Source organism: Rhinoraja longicauda, chromosome 5 (genome assembly GCF_053455715.1).
Source record: "Rhinoraja longicauda isolate Sanriku21f chromosome 5, sRhiLon1.1, whole genome shotgun sequence".
NCBI classification, from domain to species: Eukaryota; Metazoa; Chordata; class Chondrichthyes; order Rajiformes; family Arhynchobatidae; genus Rhinoraja; species Rhinoraja longicauda.
The window spans coordinates 4738911-4766689 of record NC_135957.1 but is presented as its reverse complement, the minus strand read 5'-3'; the positions used below and the strand labels follow the sequence as shown (position 1 = coordinate 4766689).

Here is a 27779-nt window from a genome sequence, read left to right as displayed (position 1 = left end):
GCATTCCAAACACAACTCGTTGAGTAAACCATGTTTCTGGTTCTGCAAGGCAACAGCTTTACTATCTGAGCCGCTGTGTCAGCCTCAGTGGACCTCACCTACTTTCAGTACTCCATATCCGTGAATGCTTGCAACTTGCCCACTGTGGTCTTTCTCATCTGCTGCACAACTTTGGCGTCTAATCCCCTGCCAGACTAGTTCATCCCCTTGCAAGTAACTTGAGCAAATCTCCCTGCCAGGATATTGCCCCCCTTTAGTTCAGTGGTAATAAGTATTTTCAGGGAAAAGTCAGGGCCATTAGAAGTCAGGGCCATTACAAAAGAGGGAATCTGTGTGTCGAGCCAGAGGGCATGGTGAGGTCATAAATTAATACCTCTCATGGATTCACAATTGAATGAGATATTGTCGCTGGAAAGTTCAGGGGGTAAAATGACAATGTCAGGAGATGTTCACCATCAAAACAGAGGTATTGTGTGTCTTAACAGGGTTAAAGGTAGATTAATCCCTCAGGCTGATAAAAAGTATTGCAGACTGCAATAGGAGGCCAGAAAGTAGTTTATTGGGACACTGAAAGAGATTTTTAAATATTCGATGGTTACAGGTGAAGTGATACTTGACTGGACAACAGCCATCGTTGTATCTTTATTTTACAAGACAGCATTTATTTGGACTTAGAAAGGCATGGATTAATCAAAGTCAGCATGGCTATGTTAGAGGGAGGTCCTGTCTGACACTGAATTTTTCAAGCACCAAATTATATGCACATGGATATTCAGGGAATGGGAAAATATGAATCATATTCAAGCAGAGGAGTTAATTTAACAGCATCGTGTTCAACATGGACAATGTGAGCTGAAGGGCCTGTTGTGCTACACTATGTTCTATATGCACAGCGCACAACCCGGCCTTTAGTAAGACCTTTGACAAAGTCTGATTTGGAATAGTGGTTCAAAAGCAGAGCCAATGGAATCCAAAGCAAGTTGGCAACTTGCATCCAAAATTGGTGATGGGAGAAAGAGGGTAATTTAAGTCTGTGACCACCGGTGTACCACAGGTTTGAGTGCTAGGCTTGCATTATGCATTCATAATTCAAATGCAAAAGTAGGGGGCATGATGAGCATGTTTCTAGATGACACAACAATCAGTGGTGTTGCGCATAGCAAGGATCATCATCTTAGATAACAGGAAGATATCAAACAGTTGGTACAATGGCAGATGGAATTTAATCCTGATGAATGCAAGATGATGCACTTTGGCAGGACAATCAAGGACAGGACACTCACGTTGAATGGTAGGGCCAAAGGGAGTATTGAGGAACAGAAGTGGCAACCTGGGTAAAAAAAAGGTGGTGACAGCATATCAGCTTTCATTACTCAGAGCCTTATCTCACTAAATGTTTGAATGTTTTGAGTTGTCTCACTAACTTGAGATTTTTGATTAAGGTAAGGCAATGGATGTTGTATACATGGGTTTTAGTAAGGCTTTTGATGAGATCCTTCATGGTAGGCTGATCCAGAAGATTAAGATGACTAAGTTGTGTGCATTCGAAACTGGCTTATTCATAGAAGACAAGGTGTTGTGGTGGAAGCTACACACTCCAGCTGGAAGTCTGTGATCAGTGGAGTTTTGCAGGGATCTGTGCTCTTGGTGATATTTATAAATGACCTAAGATGTAAATGTAGGTGGGCTGGAGACTATGTTTGCTGACGACACCAAAATTGGAGGAGTTACAGGCAGTGATCATATCATATCATATCATATATATACAGCCGGAAACAGGCCTTTTCGGCCCACCAAGTCCGTGCCGCCCAGTGATCCCCGTACATTAACACTATCCTACACCCACTAGGGACAATTTTTTACATTTACCCAGCCAATTAACCTACATACCTGATGAATGTTATCAGCAGATACAGGGGGATATACGTCAGCTGCAGAAATGGGCGGTGAAATGGCAGATGGAGTTTCACCCAAACAAGTGCAAGGTGCTGTATTTTGCGAGATGGAATAATAAGAAGAGAATATACAGTTAATGGCAAGATCCTTAACATCGTGGATGTGTAGAGGGATCTTGGGAGTCCAAGTTCATAGTGTACTAAAGGTGGCAGCACAAGTAAATAGGGTGGTAAAGAAGGCATAGGGTATGCCTTCATTGCTGGGAGCATTGAATATAAGAATCAGGAAGTCATGTTGCAGCTCTACAGAACTTTGGACTCCAGGGCTTTGGTTAGGCCTCATTTGGAGTATTGTGTCCAGTTCTGGTTGCTCCACTGCAGGAAAGATGATGAAGATTTTGAGAGAGTGCAGGAGATTTAACTGAATGCTGCCTCGATTAAAGGGCTTCAGCGACAGGAAGAGGTTGGATGGACTTGGATTTGTTTTCTCTGGAGCATCAGAGATTGAGGGGAAACTTGATAGAAGTATATAAAATGATGAGAGGCATAGATAGGGCACAGTCAGAACCTTTTTTCCCCGGGTAGAAATGTACAACATAAGAGGGCATTGTTATTAGGTTAGAGGGGTAAAGTTTAATGGGGATGTGTGGGTCAATTCTTTTTTCCCCCACAGAGGGTGGGGGGGACACTTGAAACGCATTGCCTGGGGATGTGGTGGAGGCGGATAAAATAGTGGCTTTTAGATAGGTATATGGAAATGCAGGGAGTATGGATCATGGGTTTGGGCAGCACAGTGCACAGTGGTAGAGTTGCTGCCTTACAGCGCCAGAGACCCTGGTTTGATCCAGACTACGGATGCTATCTGTACGGAGTTTGTACCTTCTCCCCGTGACCATGTAGGATTTCTCCAGGATCTTCGGTTTCCTCCCGCACTCCAAAGACGTACAGGCTTGTAGGTAAATTGGCTTGTTATAAATGTAAATTATCCCAAGTATGTGTTGGATAGTGCTAGTGTACAGGGATTACTGGTCAGCGTGGATTCGGTGGGCCAAAGGGCCTGTTTCTATGTTGTATCTCCAAACTAAACTAAAATGTGCAGGAAGATAGATAAGTTTAGCTAAGCATCATGCTCGGCAAAAATATTGTGGGCCAAACTGTGCTGTATGTTCTGAATATAAGAGCAGGAATATTATGGTAGAACTTTATTAAACTTTGGTTAGGTTCCAAGTGATGTATTATTTGCAGTTCTGATCACCAGTCTCAAGAGTTCAAACTGAAGAAGGGCCTCGACCCGAAACGTCACCCATTCCCTCTCTCCTAGATGCTGCCTGACTTGCTGAGTTACTCCAGCATTTTGTGATACCACTCTCAAGACAGCCATGATCGCACTCCAGAGAAGATTCACCTGGATGTGGCCTAGGATGGGGCATGTGAGTTATGATGAGCAGGGGAGACTGGGGCAGAACTTAATTAAGGTCTACTAAATTATGAGGGGCTTAAAAGTCAGAAAGTTTGTCAGACAACATAGATGTCAAAACCCAGAGGACAGGGGTTTAGGCTGGGTTGGGGGAAGGAGGAGGAGGGTTAGATGGTTTGCCACGGGAAGCACTGATGGAGTGAGTGGTGGGACAAGGTACTTACAATATTTACTATCTAATTAATCAAATTGCCAAAACACTGGAAAATGGAATTAGTCTAGACAGGTACACACAAAATGCTGGAGTAACTCAGCGGGTCAGGCAGCATTTCTGGAGAGAAGGAATGGGTAATGTTTCGGGTCGAGACCCTTCTTCAGACTGATTTCAGGGGAGGGCGCGGGACAAAGATAATGTAGTCGGAGACAGTAAGACTAGTGGGAGAACTGGGAAGGGGAGGGGATGGATAAAGCAAGGGCTATCTGAGGTTGTCTAGACAGGCAATTGATAATTGGCATGAACACAATGGGCTGAAGGAATTATTTCCACACTGTATAAATGTAATGACTACAACCGGAGAACACACATGCATGATTAAATATGTGAAAAAGTCTGGAATATTCTGCCAGCAAATCTCTGCACCATACAGTATATGCTCTCAGTCTTCTCCAATTAAAAATGCTGCATTCTACATGTGCAATGATTATCAAACATTGGTTATCAAAAATTACACCAGGATCTTGATCAGTTAGACAAATGGGCTGAGGAATGCTAACTGGAGTTTAATGCAGATAGGTTTGAGTGTTTTTATTGTACCCTGCTATATAGGCATGTACTATCATTAAACCCTGCATTACTGACTGGACAATGCCAATCTATCAAACTCTTTCCATACATTATGGTTTCTTCTCATGAAACTATTCAACTTATGGTACATTTCTGGTTATAATGCTGCATTCTATTTTCAACTGATCACTCACATGTCTGGGACTCGAAAGGTCATTTGACATTGTGATGCATTATTTAAAGCTGTTCAAAATATCATCTGAACAATAAGCAGCTCATGAATGGAAAATGTTGTCAATGGGTTTAACCCAGAGGGCAATGACTTTCATTAAATTCCTTGCAAAAACAAATGACAGAATCAAGGTCAATCAATACCTAAAATAAACATCAGACCAGGCATTTCTGGGAGGGAAAAGCTCATCTTTTCATCCATGGGAGGGGCCCATTTTATGTAATCAGAAATATTTGAAATGATATCTAATTTCCAGGTGTAAATGCAATTTTAAAATTAGCATCCTAAAAATTGTGCATGCCTGCCCAAGGATTGCAATTAAGGCATCAGCAATAGGGTCTTTTAAATCAGCAGACCTCCTTGGAATATGGCGTCAGATTTCAACATGCTTTGGAAGTGTGAATATTTTCTTCAACCTTTCATCAGGCTTGGTATTGAAAAAGTTATCTGTCAAAGCCTCCCTCAATTTTGGCAAACATATTACAGAAAGGACAAAATAAATTGCTGAAACTCTCGCAGAGATATCTTTAGACTAGGGGTAGGTACCAGAAGAATGTTGTACATTTAAGAAGGACAAGCCGCAAGGATAAGCCAGGGGCCTTCAGGCCACTGAGGCTGATGTCAGCAATGGGTATGTTACTGGTGGGGATTCTGTGGGAGGGGATCTTCTAGCATTTGGATATGCAAGGACTGCTTATGGATAGTCAGCACGGCTTTGTATGAGGGAAATCGTGTTTCATAAACTGGATCATTTTTTGAAGAGCTCAGGGTAGGGCAGGGCAGTGACGTTGTCTATGTGGGCTTTAACAAGGCCTTTGACAACATGGGCTCCAGACAACTGGATTCAATTTGGCTGAGTAGAAGGGGTCAGAGGGTGGTAGTGGAGGATTGCTTTTCTGAGTGGAGGCCCATCGCCAGAGGTGTGTCAGAGCAATCTGTGCTGAGTTCATTGTTGCTTGTCATATATATTAAGTATCCCAAAACATCCCAACTTTTATACTCAACATCTTGATCATTGAAGGCCACATTTCTCACTGGTCGGGATTAAACTCTATCGGTCATTTCTCTGCAACAAACTAGTCGATATCCTGCTGAGTCCTTTGACAACATTTATCACTATCCACAACCCTGCCAATGTTTATGTTGTCTGTAAACTTACTAATCAACTCATCTACATTTTGATTCAAATCGACCCAACACTAATCTTTGTAGAATGCTGCTGATTTGTACAATTAAATGCATTGAGGTAGACGAGATAATATAATTTTCTAATCTTGTTTAAGGGGTCAATATTGGCCAGGGCAGCAGTAACACTGATGCCACTGCACTTCCTTACCTTTGGAGGATAGCCCTGGCTTCCTTTTAAAATCTCACGCAACAGTGCAGAACTCACGCAGAACTGCATTTTGTGCTGGACTCTAGTGCGGGAATAGAACCTACATGTTCTAATCCAGAGTTTACATTTAGTTGACTAAAATTGTGATCAGTGTTCCTTTTAAAGTTGTTACATGGTGTTTGTTTTCCCTTGCTGCTACTTTGAGAATTGAACATATCTTTGTACAAAATTAACAAAGACTGTACGCTGTTGACAGCACATAAAATTTAAATTACATGTCTAGAAACTTTATTTGTCATATGAATCAGATAATCAATGATTCTCTGAACTGTTCACCATCTGGCAGTTGCTGAGTTGCCAAGTTTAGATGGTATGCTGCTCAATGTAACTTAACCTATTGTGTACCTGAAGCAGAAAGACTTTTCTGATGCTGAGATAACTCATCGTCGTCGTTAGGTCTGAAGGCCTATGTATTGATAATTAGTTGAGAAGTAGTGATGTGCTTTGATAGTTCAACTGATCTTCCATGATGAGACTCTAATCTTCAGGTAGGGTGGTGGTGAGAGCCTGCATGTGGACTGTAGTCCAAGCAGCTTTGGATGAGAGTGATTCAGATTGCAGTGGTACTATAGACAATAGACAATAGACAATAGGTGCAGGAGTAGGCCATTCAGCCCTTCGAGCCAGCACCGCCATTCAATGCGATCATGGCTGATCACTATCAATCAGTACCCCGTTCCTGCCTTCTCCCCATACCCCCTCACTCCGCTATCCTTAAGAGCTCTATCCAGCTCTCTCTTGAAAGCATCCAACGAACTGGCCTCCACTGCCTTCTGAGGCAGAGAATTCCACACCTTCACCACCCTCTGACTGAAAAAGTTCTTCCTCATCTCCGTTCTAAATGGCCTACCCCTTATTCTCAAACTGTGGCCCCTTGTTCTGGACTCCCCCAACATTGGGAACATGTTATCTGCCTCTAATGTGTCCAATCCCCTAATTATCTTATATGTTTCAATAAGATCCCCCCTCATCCTTCTAAATTCCAGTGTATACAAGCCCAATCGCTCCAGCCTTTCAACATACGACAGTCCCGCCATTCCGGGAATTAATCTAGTGAACCTACGCTGCACGCCCTCCATAGCAAGAATATCCTTCCTCAAATTTGGAGACCAAAACTGCACACAGTACTCCAGGTGCGGTCTCACCAGGGCCCGGTACAACTGTAGAAGGACCTCTTTGCTCCTATACTCAACTCCTCTTGTTACGAAGGCCAACATTCCATTGGCTTTCTTCACTGCCTGCTGAACCTGCATGCTTCCTTTCATTGACTGATGCACTAGGACACCCAGATCTCGTTGAACTCCCCCTCCTCCTAACTTGACACCATTCAGATAATAATCTGCCTTTCTATTCTTACTTCCAAAGTGAATAACCTCACACTTATCTACATTAAACTGCATCTGCCATGTATCCGCCCACTCACACAACCTGTCCAGGTCACCCTGCAGCCTTATTGCATCTTCCTCACAATTCACACTACCCCCCAACTTAGTATCATTAGGAATGTACTGTATTTATACAATATATTGGTTAATTATTTTATAAAGTAAAATCTAATTTAATTTATAACAATCAATTTCAAAACACCGTTGTCATGTTGGTTGGATTGGTCTCCAAGACTGACAAAAACATTAAAATGCAAATAATGCTTTTAAAAGGAGGAGCTATTGTTAGGTATCATTCTCAGCAGAAACCGATCGGTGAATACATTTTGCATTCTCATGTGTGTTTAAATCTGGTTTTGTACGGTCAAAACAATAATGTCTCTTGTAAGCCTTTCAATTACACAGGATGCTGCCCTTTAACCCATCAGGTACACATCAATTTCCCATTCCTTATTTCCCCACTCTTGCAACCTTCTGATTTAATGACAGATAAAGCTTCTAAATACATCATTCATTGATTTGTAAGTTTGCAGGCAACATAAAAATTGGCAGGGTTGTGGATAGTGATGAAGGTTGTCAAATGATTCGGCAGGATGTTGACTAGTTTGAAATACCTGCAGCGAAATGACCAATAGAGTTTAATCCTGACCAGTCAGAGATGTTGCCTTCAATGATCAGGGCGTTGAGTATAAAAGTCGTGATGTTATGTTTCAACTCTATAGAACTATGGTTAGGTAACATTTAGTGTATAATGTCCATTTCTGGTCGCCACATCACAGGAAAGATATGGAGATTTTGGAGAGGGTGCAGAAAATGTTTACAAGATGTTGCTTCTATTAGAGAGTATTAACTATAAGGAGAGGTTGAACAAACTTAGATTGTTTTCTCTGAAGCATTGAAGGCTGAGGGGTGACCTAGAGTCATAGAGAGATACAGTGTGGAAACAAGCCCTTCGGCCCAACTTGCCCACCCTGGCCAACAATGTCCCAGCTACACTAGTCCCACTTGCCTGCACTTGGTCCATATCCCTCCAAACCTGTCCTATCCATGTACCTGTTTGTTTCTTAAATGATGGGATAGTCTCAGCCTCAACTACCTCCTCTGGCAGCTTGTTCCACAAACCCACCGCCCTTTGTGTGAAAAAGTTATCCCTCAGATTCCTATTAAATCTTTTCTCCTTCACCTTAAACCTATGTCCTCTGGTCCTCGAGTCCCCCACAAGAGACTCTGTATCTACCCGATCTGGTAGCCTACCAGCCTCTGATTCTTTTCCCAACTACCATAAATCTGAGCCCTCTAATTACCAAAACATGTCATAGTTATAATACAATTATTCCTCATTTATCCTCACAAAATCGTTCAGACTTTAAAAATAATTGTATCAATTTTCCCGTTAACAAACTCTGCTCTAACATAAAACGTATAAACTGGAACGAGAGTCTTTTATCGGTGGTGCTATTTTAAAATATTGAAGTCAATTGCTTAGACAATGCACTGTAGGAATAATGTCATGATCTGAGAGAGGGTACAGAAAAAGGCACTGTCCAGATGGCTTCCAGATTTCTTGGTAGGGTGCTGCATGGCAGCTATCTATATGGAGATTTTATTACTGAATACCTTTATGGGTGAAGGAATAATCAAATGTAATATTTAAATAGGTTATTGTATACATGGGGAATGGATAGAGAAAGCACATTCCAGAACTACTTCAAATATGAAATTTGCTTGAAAAATGGGTACTTTAGATCACTGGGAAAAACAAACCTAGATCAAATATTTAAGTAAAAGGGACCCGATATCATAGGATTCAAATATTTAAGTAACAGGACTATGATATTGTACAGCTAAATGGAAACATGCAGTTATTAAACAATCATACTGACAGTTTTCACCTCAGTGTTACTCCATAAAAAATTGCAATACACAACATCATAATCGAAATAGACTTACTTAATTTGGTCTCCATCAGTCAGTGGTTCCTGTGGGGAAAAGAGGTGTGACAGTTAGACTAATTCCCAGGTCATCTTTATCATAGAGTATTACAGCATGGATACAGCCCCCTTGACTGACCAAGTGCATGACAACCATCAAGTACCCATCAAAACTAACCCAATTTTCCAGCACTTGGTCCATGGTCTTCTACGCCTAGATTCATGTGCTCATCTTGACACTTAAATGCCATGGAGTTTCTACCTCCACCACTTTTCAGGCAATACCATTCTAGAATCCAACATTTGGTGTAAAAATATTTTTGCTTATATTCCTTCTAAACCTTTAAATCCTTATATTAAACTTATACCTTCTGGTTGCAGACAAGTCCGCTATGGGGAAAAAAATATTCCCCATAGTCCATGTCTGTAGGGATATAGCTGGGATCTGGTCTGGTCGCACAACATTTACTGTATTCAGTGCCTTCAACTATTTCTTGCAATCGATTGAGGTAAAATACAAAGCACTGCAGTAATTTAGCAGGTCAGGCAGCATCTCTGGAGGACACGGATAAGCAATGTTTCGGGTTGAGACCCTTCTTCACAATGACTGTAGCGGGGGGGGGGGGGGGGGGGAGAAAGTTGGAAAAGAGGTGAGTGAGAGAAAGCCTGGCAAGTGATAAGTGGAAATGAGTTTAGATTGGCAGATGGAAGGACAAAGCCTAGAGATAGATGAAAAGGTCAGTCGGGCTTTTGCGATTATCTGGATTTTGGGAGAAAGCCAAGGCAAGTAGTCTACTCAGCACATCTGGCTGAACATGATTACAAATGCTTCAGGTCTTACCTGCGACCTTCAAATACTAGACCACACTGTCACTTCAAGTGTCTATTTCTCCAACATTACATGGTACATTATGTAAAATCTACACCAATTGTCCGAAGTAGTCTTTGCCACACTTATGTTCAATACAAAATTGCTCCAACCATTTCCTGTCTTGTCCCTTTGTAACTTTATAAAACATTAATTAGATGTGTGCAACTCTGGTCACCACACAATAGGAAGGATGTAATTGTGTCGGAGAGAAATTCACCAAGATGTGTGCCTGGATTGGAGGATTTTAGTAAGGAGAGTGACGCATAGGCTTGTTTTCCTTGAAGTAAAGGAGCCAGAGTGATAACCTGCTGCAAGAATGATAGATTGAGAGACGGTAGATACAATAGACAGTCAAAATCTTTTTATCCCCATGGTAGGAGCATTAAGAACAAGGGGAGATAATTTTTTTTGTTTTTTTGCAAGGGATCTGAGGGGGCAATTCCCCCCCCCCCCCCAACAGATTCTTAGATATCTGTATAGCATTGCCAGAGGTGGTGGTGGAACCAGATATAATTATCTATTTATGTGACATTTGGATAGATATTTAATAGGCATAGAACAAAAGGATGCAGTCCTAATGTGAATAAATGGGATTAACGTAGATTGGTGTAGATGGGGTGGGACAAAGGGCCCATTTCTCAACTCTAGGGCTCTCTATTCGGACCTCAACTCTACATTTTGCAAGTATCGCCTCGCATTCTTAGTTTTTTCAGCTGTCTGAAACTCACACCAACTAAAAATGAATTAAAATATATTTGCATCTGCATCTATGACAGCAATATCCACCTTATTTCTTATAGGAAATATTTGTTGGACAGTGGTGTTGCCAGCAAGGCCAGCATTCATCCTACATCTATACGATAGCAGAGAATCATTTATTTTCACCACTTATATTAATATTCTTTCCTCGAGATCTCTCATTTCCTATCGATCCATGCATACTAGGGTAATGGTCCTTTGGTGCGGCCAGCCTCTTAAATTGCATCCAAAAAAAAGCCTCATAGATGAAGCAAAGTTAATATGCTACTTTTAATTGTGTTTCCAAACAGTCAATGAATAACATTGAACAGGAGAGATGTTAATCTGGGTATTTCAATGACACAGTGGGCATCCTGACTCATCACAAATCGAAGCTCATGGCCCCCTGAATTTGATGGATAACGACCTCATTAATAATCCAGCACCAAGCAGGAACAGAATGAAAACTCCCAAGTTTCAACAAATCAGGACCACATCCAAGTATCTCCAGAATCAAACCTACCCAATATCAAAGGATCAAAAAATATTCCGGGATAGACAGGCAGAGATAGACAACTTATTGATTAGAGCAGATGTCAAGGGTTTTGGGGAAAAAGGCAGGAAAATGAGATTAGGCAACAGAGATCAGCCATGATTGAATGGCGGAGTAGACTCAATGGGCCGAATGGCCTAATTCTACTCCTATAACTTGTGAACATGATATCTAACTCAAAGCAGAGAGAGACACAGGAATTTCTTCATCTTTCTCCCCAATAACCTCTGCATCCAACAAGTCATTCCTGACATTTCTACCACCTTCTAAATGATTCCACCACTAGTCACATCTTCCCATTCCACTACTTTCCGCAAAAACCTCTCCCTTTGCAATTCTTTAGTTCATTCACCCCTTCCCACCCAAACTCCCCCTCCCCAGGTACTTTTCTCACAACTGCAGGAGATATAGCACCTGTCCCTACACCACCACCCTCGCATCCATCTAGGTACCTCAGCAGCCTTTCCAGGTGAGACACATGTCACTTGCACCTATTCTAACTTATCAATTACATTTGGTGCTCCTGGAGAGGCCTCCTTTACATTTGCAAGATCAAGCGTAGATTTTGCGACCGTTTCACCGAACAAGGGCAGCACAGTAGAGCAGCAGTAGAATTGCTGCCTTATAGTGTCAGAGACCCGGGTATGATCCTGTCTATGGGTGTTGTGTACGGAGTTTGTAAATGCTCCCTGTGACTGCGCATGTTTTCTCCGGTTTCCTCCCACATTCTATAGACGTGTGGGTTTATAGGTTAATTGGCTTCTGTAAATTGTCCCTAGTGTGTAGGATAGAACTAGATAAATCACTGGTCAGTGCGGACTCAGTGGGCCGAAGGACCTGTTTCCACACTGTAACTCTAAACTATACTAACTTTAAGCTTTGCCCGCCAAGGCTTGCTGGATCACCCAGTTATTAACCAGTTTAACTCCCCTTCCCATTACCAAAAACAATCTTAAAGGTTGCACGGTGGCGCAGCGGTAGAGTTGCTGCCTTACAGCGAATGCATCGCCGGAGACCCGGGTTCCATCCCGACTACGGGTGCTGTCTGGATGGAATTTGTACGTTCTCCCCGTGACCTGCGTGGGTTTTCTCTGAGATCTTTGATTTCCTCCCACACTCCAAAGACGTTTGTAGGTTATTTGATTTGGTAAATGTACAAAATTGTCCCTAGTGGGGATAATGTTAGTGTGCGGGTATCGCTGGTCAGCACGGACCCGGTGGGCCGAAAGGGCCCGTTTCCGCACTGTATGTTTAAACTAAACTAAACTTATGTTCTGGGTCTCCCCCATTGCCAGTGAGGCCACACAAACTGTTGGAATAATACCTTATACTCCGCTTGGGTAGCTTACAAGCCAATGATATGAACATTGGGGGTCTCCAATTTTAGGTAACAGCCCGCCCTCCTTCCTGTCCCTCCCCCCCCCCCCCCCCCCACCCCCGGTATGCATGCATTTTACCCACTATCCTGCCCCATTATCTCCACCCTTTAACACTCCCCCACCCATCCCTTCCACCTATATCCCTTCCTCTGACACCTTTTGTCTCCATGTCGTCTCTAGCCTTTGTCCACTCATCCTACCAAACAAACCTCCCTCATCTAAATCCACCTATCACTCGCCAGGGTTTGTCCTGCACCCATCTCTTTTCAACTTTTCCCCCGCCCCGTTCTATAATCAATCTGAAGGTTCCGAAGGAAACATCACCTATCCATTCCCTCCACAGATGCTGTCTAATAACCTACTGAGTTCAACGACTGGTCAGAGCTCACTGATTTTGATAGTTCAAAATCTAATTGAGAATGCTCGCTTGTTAAAAAGCTCAAGCAAAGCAAGATTTGTAAATCTGTGGAATTCTCTGCCTCAGAAGGCAGTGGAGGCCAATTCGCTAGATGCTTTCAAGAGAGAGCTTGATAGAGCACTTAATGATAGCGGAGTCAGGGGGTATGGGGAGAGGGCAGGAACGGGGTACTGATTGTGAATGATCAGCCATAATCACATTGAATGGCGGTGCTGGCTCGAAGGGCCGAATGGCCTACTCCTGCACCTATTGTCTATTGTATCAGGGTTCCCTCATCTCAATGGCCGGTGCTCTTACCACAGCCATTGGGACACAAATGTTTTCTTCCACTCGCAATTAAACTGAGATTAGCAACACTCAAATTTTTACTTAGCACTATGCCAGACAGCTTCTTAGAAAAAGTACAGGAATAAGGTTTGTGCAAATCAAACCCTTAAAGTTTTGACTGGTGCTGCGTTAACTCTAGGAAGATGACCCTCATGTATTTTGGCAAACATACATGCAATATTTAATCACTGACCAATCATCGCATGCAAATGCTCTCAGAATAAAAGCTCAGCATTAATCACATCAAATAAGAGAGATGCAACTAAAAGGTACTAGTTTCAAAAGGTACTACTCACATTTCTTTGCCCTTACCTTGTTTTGCACATTGATAGATGCCATTTGCAGAGCTGCCAAATGCCTATCTTGATGTGAACGTAGAGATGGGCTTAAATCACCTTGAGATTTCTCAATGTCCTTCTGTCCCTCTCCAGCTGCTAGATCATGAAGTTGCATGCACTCTTGACGGATTTCAAATCCATCCTCTTTATTTCCTTTACCCAGCCTGTTGCTTTGTTGCTCTCCCTCTCCACTGGATTCCAGTAATCTTGCTGCACGCTCAGGACATCTTTCTATGCTCCCTCTCCGAAAAGGAAGGCTGTGGTGCTTTTTAATTCTATCTTTCTTTGCCACCCATTGCTTTCCAACTGTTCCTGGACTTGTTGGTCTACTCATATAATGGCAACCTTGCTTGGACTCAACTCCGATTTGCATACCATTCTTTCTCTCTGACACATCTCTGCTTGCACCTGAACCTTTCACTTTGCCATCAATTTTCACATCTTGCACTTCCCCTTTGACGTCCCATGGCTCTGGACCCACATCTTGGTAAGGACACGAGGAAGAGAGGCTCATCGAAGGATTTTTAAATTGAGTAACTCCTAACGACTGAAGATTTTGTGGACTCAGCACTCTAAAAGTGATTTCATCCAGAAATTTTGAAAATTTCAGTTTCTCCTTTATGATTTCTGCACCTGGCCTTTGGTGCCTACCTTGCACTAAACTGAACGGCGAAGATAGTTTGCCTTGTATGGAGGCTCTTCTGCCCCTCTGTCCACTTGACATTTCTTGCGAGGAATAATTCAACAGCCCTGTCCTATTCTGGGCTAGCGTTTCTACAGATCTGGCCTTGTGCAGACTTTCAACTTCAATGCCTAGCACATTTGTCTGTTTGAGAATTCCTTTATGAGGCTGTTGATTCTGGGAACTATCAGTCTCCTTCAGAATCAGAGTTTCAGCGGGTTTTTTAAAGGCTGTACTATGCATCCAACTGCTGGTTTTCAGGGAATGCCTTAAAGTTTCATTATCATTCAAATTCGCCATTGCAGATTTACTTGAAAACTGAGAAAAGTTTTGTTCCGTTGTTCTCGGATCACCTTCATCTGACTGCCTGCTTAGCTTTTCATTGTAAAACCCCAGACTATCATGAGAAGAGGCAACTTCACTTTCACTGCTGGAATCCTGAGACCGGGGGGGGGGGGGGGAAATGAGCGTTTGATGCTTCCGAATTTCCCACACTCTGCGACCCCTCTACATCTACACAGTATCCGTGTAACTGAATCGTCCGTGCTGCAGTAGAGGCACATGGGTGTTTTCAGTTACCTGACTTTGCTCAGTAGGTACAGTTGTCCCATCTAGTTCATTCCTAAAAATTGGTGCTTCGCTCCGATTCTCCCGATGCTGTGGTGGTGCCTTCCTGTATGGCTTTCTTGTTGATGGTGTGTTACTCATGTTCAAGTTCCCTACGCCTTACTCCCAGTGCACAACCTAACAAACCAAAAGCAGACCGGTTATACACATTTAGCCAAGTTTAAGCAGTTTATAAATGACAGTGCTCCAAGCAGACTTCATCTATGACCAATGCTCCATTAAGTTGATCTGTTCAACTGACATTATAGAAATAATCATTATGGATGCATTAAAGCAAGAAGGGCAGTGAGAAGAGCTGTTGATGCTAATAACTGTCGAAGGAAAGTCAATTCATGTGCACTGTCCTAACAGAAAAAAGGAACAGTTAGCCCTCTTAGCTATAAACTGAACACGCATCAAAAGGGAGCATTGATTGGCACCAAAGTTTCATTGATCAAATTATCTGTAGTGCCAATTTCAGTCTGGAAAAGTGATTAAAAGCATAATATTCATTTCATCTTCTTAAGATTCTGCACTGTCTTGCAGAAATAGACGGCTGTAAATATTATTCCAGTCACTGTACCACAAGATATGCAGCTAATGAAGACAATGTAAATATTATTTGGACAATTTTAAGAAGACATGTAATGGATAATTTGTTTATATCCGCTATTGGTATATATATTTTTTTTTACACACTGTTGGAGCAGGATTGCTTACTCTGAAAAGGCTTAAAGCAAATATTCAAGTACAGTAAACCGTCATTTCAATGGACCTCTTTATAACGAATGTCGGTAATAGCGGACCAAATCTGTTGTAGACCGAGTTAGTTGTTTCATGGAATGACCACTAGGTGGATGGAGGATGCAGGCTCGGCGATTGTTTCGTTTACAGGTACTTTCCCCTGCAACCGCAGGAGATGCAACACCTGTCCCTTTACCTCCCCCCTCGACACCATCCAAGGACCCAAACAGTCTTTCCAGGCGAGGCAGAGGTTCACCTGCGCCTCCTCCAACCTCATCTACTGTTCCAGATGTCAACTTCTCTACATCGGCGAGACCAAGCGCAGGCTCGGCGATCGTTTCGCTGAACACCTCCGCTCAGTCTGTCTTAACCAACCTGATCTCCCAGTGGCTCAGCATTTCAACCTCCCCTCCCATTCCCAATCTGAACTTTCTGCCTAGGCCTCCTCCATTGTCAGAGTGAGGCCCTGCGCAAATTGGAGGAACAGCACCTCATATTTCGCTTGGGTAGTTTACACCCCAGCGGTATGAACATTGACTTCTCTAAGTTCAGACAGCCCTTGCTTTCTCTCTCCATCCCCTCCCCCTTCCCAGGACTCCCACTAGTCTTACTGTCTCCGACTACATCCTATCTTTGTCCCGCCCCCTCCCCTGACATCAGTCTGAAGAAGGGTCTCGACCTGAAACGTCACCCATTCCTTCTCTCCAGAGATGCTGCCTGATCCGCTGAGTTACTCCAGCATTTTGTCTCTACCTTCGATTTAAACCAGCATCTGCAGTTTTGTTTTTCTGCCCTGATAACATTATGCATTTCCACTTGCAACTCTTCCTCTCACTTCCAGACCTCTGAATTTACTTGCCTTCCCATTTCCTTGCCCTACCTTTCCTTCCCCAACCCCCACATTCAATCCTCAGCCATTCCTAGAATTTCTGATGGTATGCCACTTCCTCGCAAATGCATGCGAATAAAAAGCATTTCACTCCTTCCTTCTTATCGTCAAGGGACCAAATTGCTATTCCGATACGTTATTGGTAGAGGGGGCATACATACTAATAGTGAACCTTTGCAAATCGCTTCAATTTTCTGGGCAATAGACAGGCGGCACAGTGGCACAGCAGTAGAGTTGCTGCCTAACAGCGCCAGAGATCCAGGTTTGATCCTGACAATGGGTGCTGCCGGTACTGAGTTTTTATGTTCTCCTTGTGACCAAATGGGTTTTCTCCAGGTGTTCTGATTTCCACCCACATTCCAAAGATGTGCAGGTTTGTAGGTTAATTGGCTTATGTTAAAAAAATGTCCTTAGACAGAATTTGTGTACGGGGACCGCTGGTCGGCATGGACTCGGTGGGCCAAAGGGTCTGTTTCCATGCTGTATCTCTAAATTTAAAACACGATGCTGACCTTGCAGTGATTTCTAAACACTGAAATGTGAATGAAAAGGTCCACTTCCACTGCTGGCCCTTTCAAATTCCCTTCCCACTCTGAATCTGCACTTTCTGGCCTCTGCCTCCAGCACTGTTGCAATAATGCTCAACTAAAGCTTGAGGAACTGTACCTCATCTAAGAGCACTATAACATTATGGATGCAATGTTGTCCGTAACCATAGCTCCCATTCTTTCTGGACAGCAGTCATTAATCCTGTTATTCTAATTCACATAGACATTTGATTTGTTACTTCGCCCATTACAGACCTTTTTTGCCTTGTTTTACAAATTTTAACTGGATCTCTTAAATCTCTCTGTCTACATATGAACAGCCTTTCCCTCAATGTCAGAAAGACAAAGGAGCTAATTGCTGACTTCAGGAGCAAGATGTGTAGGAAAATAACTGCAGATACTGGTTCAAATCGAAGGTAGACACAAAATGCTGGAGTAACTCAGGGACTGGCAGCATCTCAGGAGAGAAGGAATGGGTGATGTTTCGGTTCGAGACCCTTCTTCAGGAAGCAAGATAGTGTACACGGAACAGTCAGCATCAATGGTGCCAAAATGGAGAAGGTCAAGAGCTTCAACGTTAATTAGGTGGAAATATCACCAATAATTTGTCCTGGACCAACCACATTGAAGCTACGGTCAAGAAAACACATCTGTGCCTCAACTTCCTCAGTAGATATGAGCAATTCGACATTTCTCCAAAGACTCTTACCAACTTCTACAGATGCACCGTAGAAAACATCCTATCAGGATGCTTCACAGTTTTGTTTTGCAACAACTCTGCCCAAGACTGCAAGAAATTGCAGAGAGAGCACAGTCCATCACACAAACCAGCCTCCCCACCATCGACTCCATCTACACTTCACACCACCTCAGGAAAATAGCCAACACAATCAAGGATCACTTTCCCCCATTCTCTCCTCTCCCTTTGGGCAGAAGATACAAAAACTTGCATGATTCAGAAATAGCTCCTTGACTGCTGTTGTTAGACAACTGAACGGTCCTACCTTAAACAGAACGTAATTTCGATCCACCAACCTACCTCATTGAAGACTGTGTACTTTTATTTAACTGCTCATTCCTGTACCTATAACACAATAATGCTCTAACACTATATTCTGAACTCTGGTATCTTTCCCTTTGCCGATCCATTGCACTTCTTTATGGATTAATTGTACTTATGTATAAACACGACATGACTAGATAGCAAGCAATGTTTTTCACTGTATCTCACTACACTAACAATAATAAATCTTACATCTGTCATTGGCCTTTCTTTTGTTAATTTTCATCTTTTCCCAGCCTCTGTATGAACAGAAAACTTGTAATCTCAGTAACATATTCAGTTAGGTTTTGATTATTAGCCTGCACAGCAGAACAGGTATGCTTCAATCTCATAGCGTCAGTGACTGGGATCATTCCCAACCTTGGGTTCTGCTTGAAAGACATTTACATGTCCTGTGACGACGTGAGATATCTGTTGTGTAGGTAGTTCTGCTATAAAGTGACCATTGCGTTCCTAAGATATCTCATGTTACAGAAAATTGCAATATAAACAACATAGACAAACAACTATGCCAATAGGATAAAGAGTTAGGGACTGCAGAATTTCAGACTCGCTTTCCCCCTACTGTTCTGCTATAATCGTTGCTTTCAGAAGTAAACTTGTGATATAGAAAATTGTGTTAGAAATACAATTTTGTCAATAGGGGAAAGGGAGCTAGGGACTGTTCAGACTTGTAATAAATATTTTCCCCCCTCAGAATTTTTGGAAATAAAGATCTTAACAGCTAAATATTTATTTTTGTTAGTGCAACCTAAAAATACTCAAGGATATATGTTTGTACACATGCTGATTAATTAATTAATTGTTGTGAACCTGTCTGGTACAGAACAGACATGTGAAATATGTAAGAGAATGCAGAATATTTTGTTGCTATATGATGGGATTAGTGGAAAAGATTGTGTTTTCACTTGGTCAGGTAGTTCCAATGAATTGATAGATGCCATGTTCATGTCAGCTTGTGGTGAGGCATGAACTCCCTTTGTGATGTTCCAGATCATGTAGGCAGATGTGACTTCACGTTTGTCATCTTCTCTTGATTATTTTTATTCAGCTCATGCTGTGGTATTGGACTTTCAGAAATGGTCAAATGGATGATTTGAAGCTAGAGGTTAAATCACAGTAGCACAATTGAGAAAAAAGTGAGTGTCAATAATGACTATGAAACAAATTGTCATAAATCTGAGTGATTAATTTATGAGATCGGACCAGTTAGCAAAAGCTATTCATCTCAATAATGTCACTGCAGTAGTAACTTTTTTTCCCTTGAATCCATGAGATAGCTTATTTCTAGCTATTTTATCAGGATTCATATATGTGTGGCTATTGCTGGTGAGGATAGTTTATTGCCCAGCCTTAATTGCCTGCGAGAAGGTGGTAGCAAAGCTCCAAACTATTATGTTTATACTATTTGATTGACCAATAACACAAAATTATCACACACCACTGCAGTACCATATATATTGGATATTCAGCAAAGTTGCTTTTAAAGTACAATTCCTGCTGACGTACTGCCAGATCATGCAATGACGTAAACTTGGCTCCTGGGAATTAGTGAGAGTATGTATTTGTAGAGTTTGCAATAAGCATGAACCAGTATGCTTATCCTTATTTCTTCCTTACCCACCAAAATGAACAAACCATGAAATCAAAAATTTCTAAAAATAAATATTTTCATTTATCACACTGCAAGGTTGTCAGACAAGCTTTAATAACCGACTAAATATATGATCAATTATCTTAATGGTGGACTGAATATCAAATAAGCTACATTAAGTGTAAATTTGTCTTCCACATTAGACATCTGTCAAAATTAAAGCACAGAGGTCATGACAATGGCATAATTTATACTTTCCACTTGCCAGCTGTCCACCTAATACTGAGGTAATTAATTGTGCTGATTGCCAAGTTGATGAAATGCTAGCAGTCTCAGGAGAGTCATTGAAACCAACCCACAAGTGTGTCATGCACATTCCATGGTTAATCATTAATTTGCACAGATCTACTGAGTCAACTGAGAACAAGAAGCACTACAGGCCACAGGATTGTATGGCTACGTAGATGAGGGGGATTCACTTTGGTTAAAATACAATATTAAATTAAGCCCAGCAGAATTGCATTTCGTGATTGCAGCAGTTTTCTCAGTTTCCAATTTTTGAGTTCAAACAACAATGTCCTGGTATGACCATAATTCAACGTGCCAAATAAATCTGATTTTAAATATTAAATTTTTGCCCAATGGACGTATTGCGGGATGAACTGAACTGTGTTTTGTGCCCTTAATCTAACTGTTGTGACTTCAAATCCCATGGATGAGCACTTGGAAAATCTGCAGGGAGAAAGTGCTGAGTGGTGGGATTTGTGTAAACAGCTCTTTTGCAGCCTAATGATTTCCTTTTACACAACGTGTAGGAAAATAACTGCAGATGCTGGTACAAATCGAAGGTATCACAAAATGCTGGAGTAACTCAGCAGGTCAGGCAGCATCTTGGAGAGAAGGAATGGGTGACGTTTCAGGCACCATTCCTTCTCTCCAAGATGCTGCCTGACCTGCTGAGTTACTCCAGCATTTTGTGATACCTCCTTTTACACAGCAGTTAGAGGAATCAGAATACATCTCCTGCAAGGAGGAAGGGGTAATAAATATACGGCATTCTCAGTGATCCCCACAGCCTGACCACTAATAAAATTATTTCATAGCTGGGACAGCACCAGTAGGGACAGGAAGGATTAATGTTTAAGTAAGATACACATGGTTTCCTACACAGTTTGGACAATTTAGTAGGCAGCGATCATGTATGTTAGTTATAAAACTTTTAACATTTAATCTCAGCCGATTCCCTAGTGTAATAACAAAAAACGAGCAGAGGGTCGAGAGTAAACAGTGAGAGGAGGGATGGTGGGTGGAAGGGGACAAGAAGGAATCAGGTTGGGGTCACAGGGTGAAACAATGGGGGGGGGGGGAGGGGGAAGGAGAAGGAGAGGGAGAGGAAAGGGTGGTCAGAATGTCCATGACTGATACAAGGTTCAATCTACCCTAGATATTAATTTGTGAATGATTCTGCAAGCTGTTCAAACAAGCATGTCTAAGCAAGTATAAAATGTTGCATTTTTGGAGGTCAATTGTAAGGGAAAGGTATACATGACTCTTAATAGTCCTGATGTACTGAGGGATCTGGGGGTCCAATTCCACAGCTAACTGAAAGTGGCAATACAAGTAGATAGAGTGGTAAGGAAGGCCTATGGTATGCTTGCCTTCCTTGGTCTAGGCATTGAACACGTGTCAGAAAGTCATGATGCAGCAGGGCCTCTATTCGATTAATAATGGATAATATAAATTCTGTAGATATTTCACACCCCTGTTTTTGCTCCAGCTTAATCCTCCCCCACTCCTCCCCCAAAACTGCCAACAAATCCTATGGAGTACCACTGCAAAAATTTTCAGATTATAATATCTGGCTATCACGATACACATAAAAGTAAGAAACAGGAACAATGTTTATGTTACTGTATGTATCATGAAACAAAAACAGGAATGAAAAAACTGCAGATATTTCTCAATTGATTAAAATACACTCTGGCCGAAACATCCTACATTGTCTGCAAGGAGATATTAAAAAATTTCTGCCATTCTAAATTAAGACAGTCCCCATGATGGATATGGGAAACAGTGACCGTGATCAGCAAATCTAAAACTCAATCCAAAACTGCAGGACATGACATTAGATCAGCAGTAATTAAATACTAGCAGAATCCAATGGCAAGAGTTCAATGCCATAGGGCATTTAATGATTACTGCTAGGCAGACACAAAATGCTGGAGTAACTCAGCAGGTCAGGCAGCATCTCTGGAGAGAAGGAATGGGTGACGTTTCGGGTTGAGACCCTTCTTCAGACTGATTACTGCTGTTATTTTAAGTATCACGCAAAAACTATCAAGATCACTCCTTTGGTCCATTCACAGTTGAGTTGAAGGGAATTTTTCTCACTCAGGCAGTTGTGGATTTTTGAAATTCTTTACCTCAAGAGCTGGGAATGTAGTGCGATTTAGCATATTCAGAGCCAAGAGTGACAAATCTTTCAGAATGTTAAAGGCAATCAGGAGCAAAAAGGAAGTTAAGGCCAATTATCAAATCAACCATATTGCATGGCCTTGAAGTGCATACTGTGTATGCCTGTTATTAATACATGATCTTGCAATATGCCAGAACAGTATTTGTAAAACAGATTCACCCGAATATGGCTAAAGCAACTATTTATTTTAGAAATTGAATTAAAGTTTCACAAAGTTAGAAAAGAATGCATCAACTCACAACATCCGTTGAAATCAAAGTGTACAACAGGTACTATAAATCAAAAGGCAAAGCACCCCTTACATATTGGCACAGAGAGAGAGAGTGTAATCCTATGCAGGATGAAAGATCAATTTAGGCCATGGAACACTGCATGAAAAAAACCTGAAATGGTTCCTTATTATTTTCCAACAAGAAACACTTCTGAAAGAGCAAATGAAACAGATGCTAATTCAACATTCCCACTGCAGGCAAATTCACTCCTGCAATTTTTGCCTTTATTCACCCAAGGTAGGCGACTCAAAAACCTTTTCCCACAAGGTTAACACGTCAAAAATATGAATGCACTGATTTGTGAAAAGATCATTTGAGGGGAATGTTTCGCAAATAAAGAATAGCTGGAGGAACTCTGTGGGTCAGACAGCATTTAAGGATAGCGGAGTCAGGGGCTATGAGGAGAAGGCAGGAACAGGGTACTGATTGAGAATGATCGGCCATGATCACATTGAATGGTGGTGCTGGCTCGAGGGCCGAATGGCCTCCTCTTGCACCTATTGTCTATTTGTGGAGGGAAATGTGTTGACATTTTGGGTCAAAACCCTTCATTTTTTCAGTCCAGGTCTGTCCAGTTTCCTCCACAGATGCTGCCAAACTGTTGAGTTTCTCCAGCTGCTCTCTTCCCCCCCCCCCCCCCCCCAGTTTTCCATAACTGCAGTCTCTTGTGCCTCCATTGAGGAGAATGCTTTTCCTTTTAATAGAGAGGGTGATTGATATCTGGAACTCACTGCCAGAGGTGGTGATGGACTCAGATGTAATCACTATATTTTGGAGACATTTACGCAGGCACAATAATAAGCAAGGCAAAGTGTATGGAAATTGAGGCAAAATGGGATTAAGTAGGAAAATTAGTCAGTATTGGTATGGTGGACATTTCTAGACAACTTTACAACCAATTCAGATTGTTGTGAAATTCTACACTGCACAAAAATCTGTAACTATCCATTAGAGAAAGTCTTCAATGCGAGGACACAGAGCAGCAGATTATACTGACATTGCAATGGGCACATTTCAAAGTAAACACCACTTCATTTCTCCATTTAAAAAACAACATTTGTCAAGTTATTTTCAGTGCCACCTAATCCTGGAAACGGATTACTGCAACTTAACTCGCAGGCTAGCTACAGATCAATAAGCACAGTAGACTTTCCTTCTCCTTAACCCAAACCAGATAAGATGACCAGCATGACAAGAACAACTCACAAACTATCTAATTCAGGACATATTAAACAGGCGAAAGGGACCAAATTACAATCAAAGGGCGAATTAGATCATCTTAGTTATCGAGACAACCTTTGGAATGCATATTTATAGAGCTCAGCTGTAGTAGATCAATTTAAATTTCCATACACACAAGCTTAAATTAAGTAGGTGTGCATTTAGTATTGAATGTTATGTCAAACTGTCCTTGTTCCAAATGTACACCGGCACCATTGTGTGCTACATCTATGGCAACATATCATATCATCAGGGCTGCCTCCTGTGCAGTACAATTTCATTAACTTTACCACTAACTTCTACCCTGCCCTCAAATTCACAGATGATCTCTGGCACCACTCTCTCCTTTCTTGATCTCCATCATGGAGTACAGACTATCGACTGACGTCTACGATAAACTCGGAGACTCCCACAATTATCTGGATTACACTTCCTCCCACCCTGCCCCTTGCAAAGACGCCATCCACTCCTCTCAACATCCCCGTCTCCGTTTCACCTGCTCCCAAGATGAGGCTTTCTACTTACTATAGGACATCCGAGATGTCCTCTTAGAATCACAGTTAGAGACATAGAGTGGAAACAGGCCCTTCAGCCCAATTGCCCATGTTGATCAACATGCCCCATCTATGCTAGTACCAACTGTCCATGTTTGGCCCATATCCCTCTAAACGTTCCATGTACATGTCCATGGAATGCTGTTTAGTTTTTTTCTTTAGTAAAGATGGCTTCTCACCTGCTGCCCTAGATGGATACCTCATCCACATATTCTTCGTATCCCGTACTTCGGCTCTCACTCCCCTTCCCCCCCAGATGGAACAAGGATGGAGTTCCCATGGTCCTTTCCTTCATCCCACCAGCCTCCACAGACAGCACATAATTCTCTGGCATTTCCACTAAGATCAACTTGATCCCACTACCAGCCACATCTTCCATTTCCTCTACTCCTTCCTCTGGCTTCAAATTTCTTGTTTATTTATCTCTTGTTTATTTATCTCACTACCTTATCTTTTCATTTCATGTTCTGTCCAACCATATGGCAATGAAATCCCCCCCCACCCCGCCCTCAACTGAATCCAATCATCACTTGACAGGCTTTTTTCCACCCCCCACCTCTCTTCCTGCTTTCTCCCCCCTACTACAATCAGTTTGAAGAAGGGACCAGATCGGAAACATTACCTATCCATGTTCTCCAGAGATGCTGCCTGACCCCCTGAGTTACTCCAACACTTAGTCTATTTTTGCAACCAGCATCTACAGTTCCTTGGGTCTAGTTTAGTTTAGAGACACAGCGCGGAAACAGGCCCTTCAGCCCTCCGGGTCCGCGCTGACCAGCGATTCCCGCACACTAACACTATCCTATACCCACTAAGGACAATTTTTTACATTTACCAAGCCAATTAACCTGCACGTCTTTGGAGTGTGGGAGGAAACCGAAGATCTCAGAGAAAACCCACGCAGGTCACGGAGAGAACGTACAAACTCCGTACAGACAGCATCCGTAGTCAGGATCGAACCCGGGTCTCTCGCGCTGCATTCGCTGTAAGGCGGCAACTCTACCGCTGCGCCACCGTGCTGCCCTTTATATTGTTAAGTGTAGCGAGATAAAATGAAAAACTTTGTTTGAGTGCTATCCAGTCAAATCATACCACCCGTGAGCAACTCAGTTGCAGACCTTACAGTGGCATGAATCATAATGCACTATAGGGATGTGGCAGGGGTAGAAAAATTTTCATAGTTAAAACATAACCTTAAAATTAACTAACTTTATCGGATTTTGGTTACATCTATTCATCCCTCTGCATTTGGCGAAGGCTTAAAAGGCAAAGACTTGACATAGAGACTATTACAAACTGGTAAATCGTGATTTCAATCACGATCAATCTGGTCTTCATTCTACATCCACACATATGGACCTCTACCAGCAATCATAACTGAGGTCATCAGTCATTTTGCTTGGCTGAGGCTACTAGCAATTAAAGTGAATAAACCACAAACCCTTGAGCAATAGTTTTTCATCCAACACCCTGGAGTACATTAACAATTTACCCCACCATCACCAATTAAGTACTCATGTTTTTAAACTCTTATTTTATCTTTATCCTTCTCCAAAACTATGTTAAATCTAATTCAATTATCACTACGTTAAAACAGCTCTCCAGATGCACTGCATCTGCTTGCTTGGCAGCAAGGATAATATCAGCAGTACACCATCAGTAATGCGTTTCTCTGAAAGGAATACATTCGAGATCCAACTTTTCACTCATTCTCAGAGTAGTTACTGCGTGACAGAAAGCACTGTGAGAAGAGGGCAACAGGTTACAGGTCTCAAGTCAACTGTTCATTGAATAGTTGAATTCTGATTAGGGGATTTTTTTTCATTCATTTTTGTGATCTGGACATGGCTGTAAAGCTAGCATTTACTGCCCATCACTAATTGTCTTTGAGAACACTGCTGCAGTCAATCTGCTTTCAGTGAGTTCAGGGAGTTCTAGGATTTAGACTCACAATGATAAAGGAACAATGACATAATTCCTAACCAGGACAGTAGGAACTTGGAGGGTAACCTGCAGGTGGTGGCGTTCTCATGCATCTGCTGTCCTTTTCCTTCTTGCTGGTAGAGGCCATGGGTTTGAGAGGTACTGTCTCAATAGCCTCGGCAAATTTTTGGAAGTTTTTGTAGATGGTACACACTACAGCCAATATGTGCCAGTGGTGGTGGAAATCAGTGTTTACTATGGTTATGAGGTCCCAATCAAGTGAGCTGCGTTACTCTGTATGGGCTTTCAACCACTCATCCAGAGAATATTGGATCACAATCCTGACCTATGAGGTGAAGAGGTTTTAGTGAAAGGAGGCGAGGCCACTGCAGCAGGATAACGTGCAACATATTCTGGTCTCCAATCACCTTGGACCCCTTGCCATGGGGCCAAGACATTGCTTTTTCAAAACTACATTGTTCTTCATATTCAACCTTTACCCTGCGTTGAAACGACCCTACACACCAATCTTCCACTCCTCAGAGGGCAGCTGAAATATAGAAGGTACTATCTAAGAGGGTGGGAGAGGCAGAGACTACCAACATTTAAGTATCAAAATGAGCATTTGAACTGCCACGGCTTAAGAGACTATAGACCTAATGCTGGAAAATTGGATTTATGTACCTGAAATATAGCATACATTGAGAAGTGTCTATTATTATTTGATTCTATTCTCGAAATTCTAAACCTCCATTGTTATAGTGAGGCCCAGCGCAAATTGGAGGAACAGCATCTCATATTTCGCTTGGGCAGTTTCCACCCGAGTGGTATGAACATTGACTACTCCAACTTCAGATAGTTCTTCTGTCCCTCTCTTTCCCCTCCCCCTTCCCAGTTCTCCCACTGTCTTCCTGTCTCCTACTACATCCTATCTTTGGCCCGCCCCCTCCCTGACATCAGTCTGAAGAAGAGTCTCGACCTGAAACGTCACCCATTCCTTCTCTCCTGAGATGCTGTCTGACCCGCTGAGTTACTCCAGCATTTTGTGTCTACCTTAGGTGTGACAGAATGTCAGCATGCAACTCTCGACAACAATTAGGAGTCCCATCTACTGAATAAGCAGCAGCCCCACATCACATAGCATGTCTGCATTCTTTCGTTAGCCTTCTTCAGAGCTCCATGTCTGCCTTTACTCCAACAGGATTATCAGATTAGGAGGATTATTAGTCAAAAATAGTCCAACTCCCTGTTCATGAGCATTCATAAAATTGAAATAAAAGCCCTTTCCATTTCTGTACATTTTCATTTCAGGGTCTTTTAATATAATCAGTTCTAAAACACATAATAAACATACGGATCCATTCAATGGAACTAGAATGCATCAACTCCCAACCAAAAATCAGTGATTTCATTACAGCAGGGATTCCATTTAAGATGATCAAAATGTGAACTGCATCCTGTGGAAATGTTGAAATTGATTCATTACATTTTGGACACTATTTTCTTTCATAATGCCATGCTTGATCTAATCAGCTTGATTAGC

General features: G+C 42.1%; 1 protein-coding gene across 4 annotated transcripts in view; it reads right to left on the bottom strand.

Annotated features, from left to right (window-relative positions):
- tjap1 (tight junction associated protein 1 (peripheral)) overlaps nt 1–27779 on the bottom strand; it is a 106693-nt gene that overhangs the window by 48322 nt on the left and 30592 nt on the right. For 3 of the 4 annotated variants that reach the window (XM_078398807.1, XM_078398809.1, XM_078398808.1), the window contains 2 exons: nt 14926–15090; nt 9060–9088 (listed from right to left, as the gene is read on the bottom strand). In XM_078398807.1, coding sequence (XP_078254933.1) covers nt 9060–9088; nt 14926–15054 — 158 coding nt within the window. In that variant the 5' untranslated portion in view covers nt 15055–15090. Of the gene's footprint in view, nt 1–9059; nt 9089–13638; nt 13744–14925; nt 15091–27779 lie in introns of those variants that run through there. The other variant, XM_078398810.1, reaches the window with a different exon arrangement.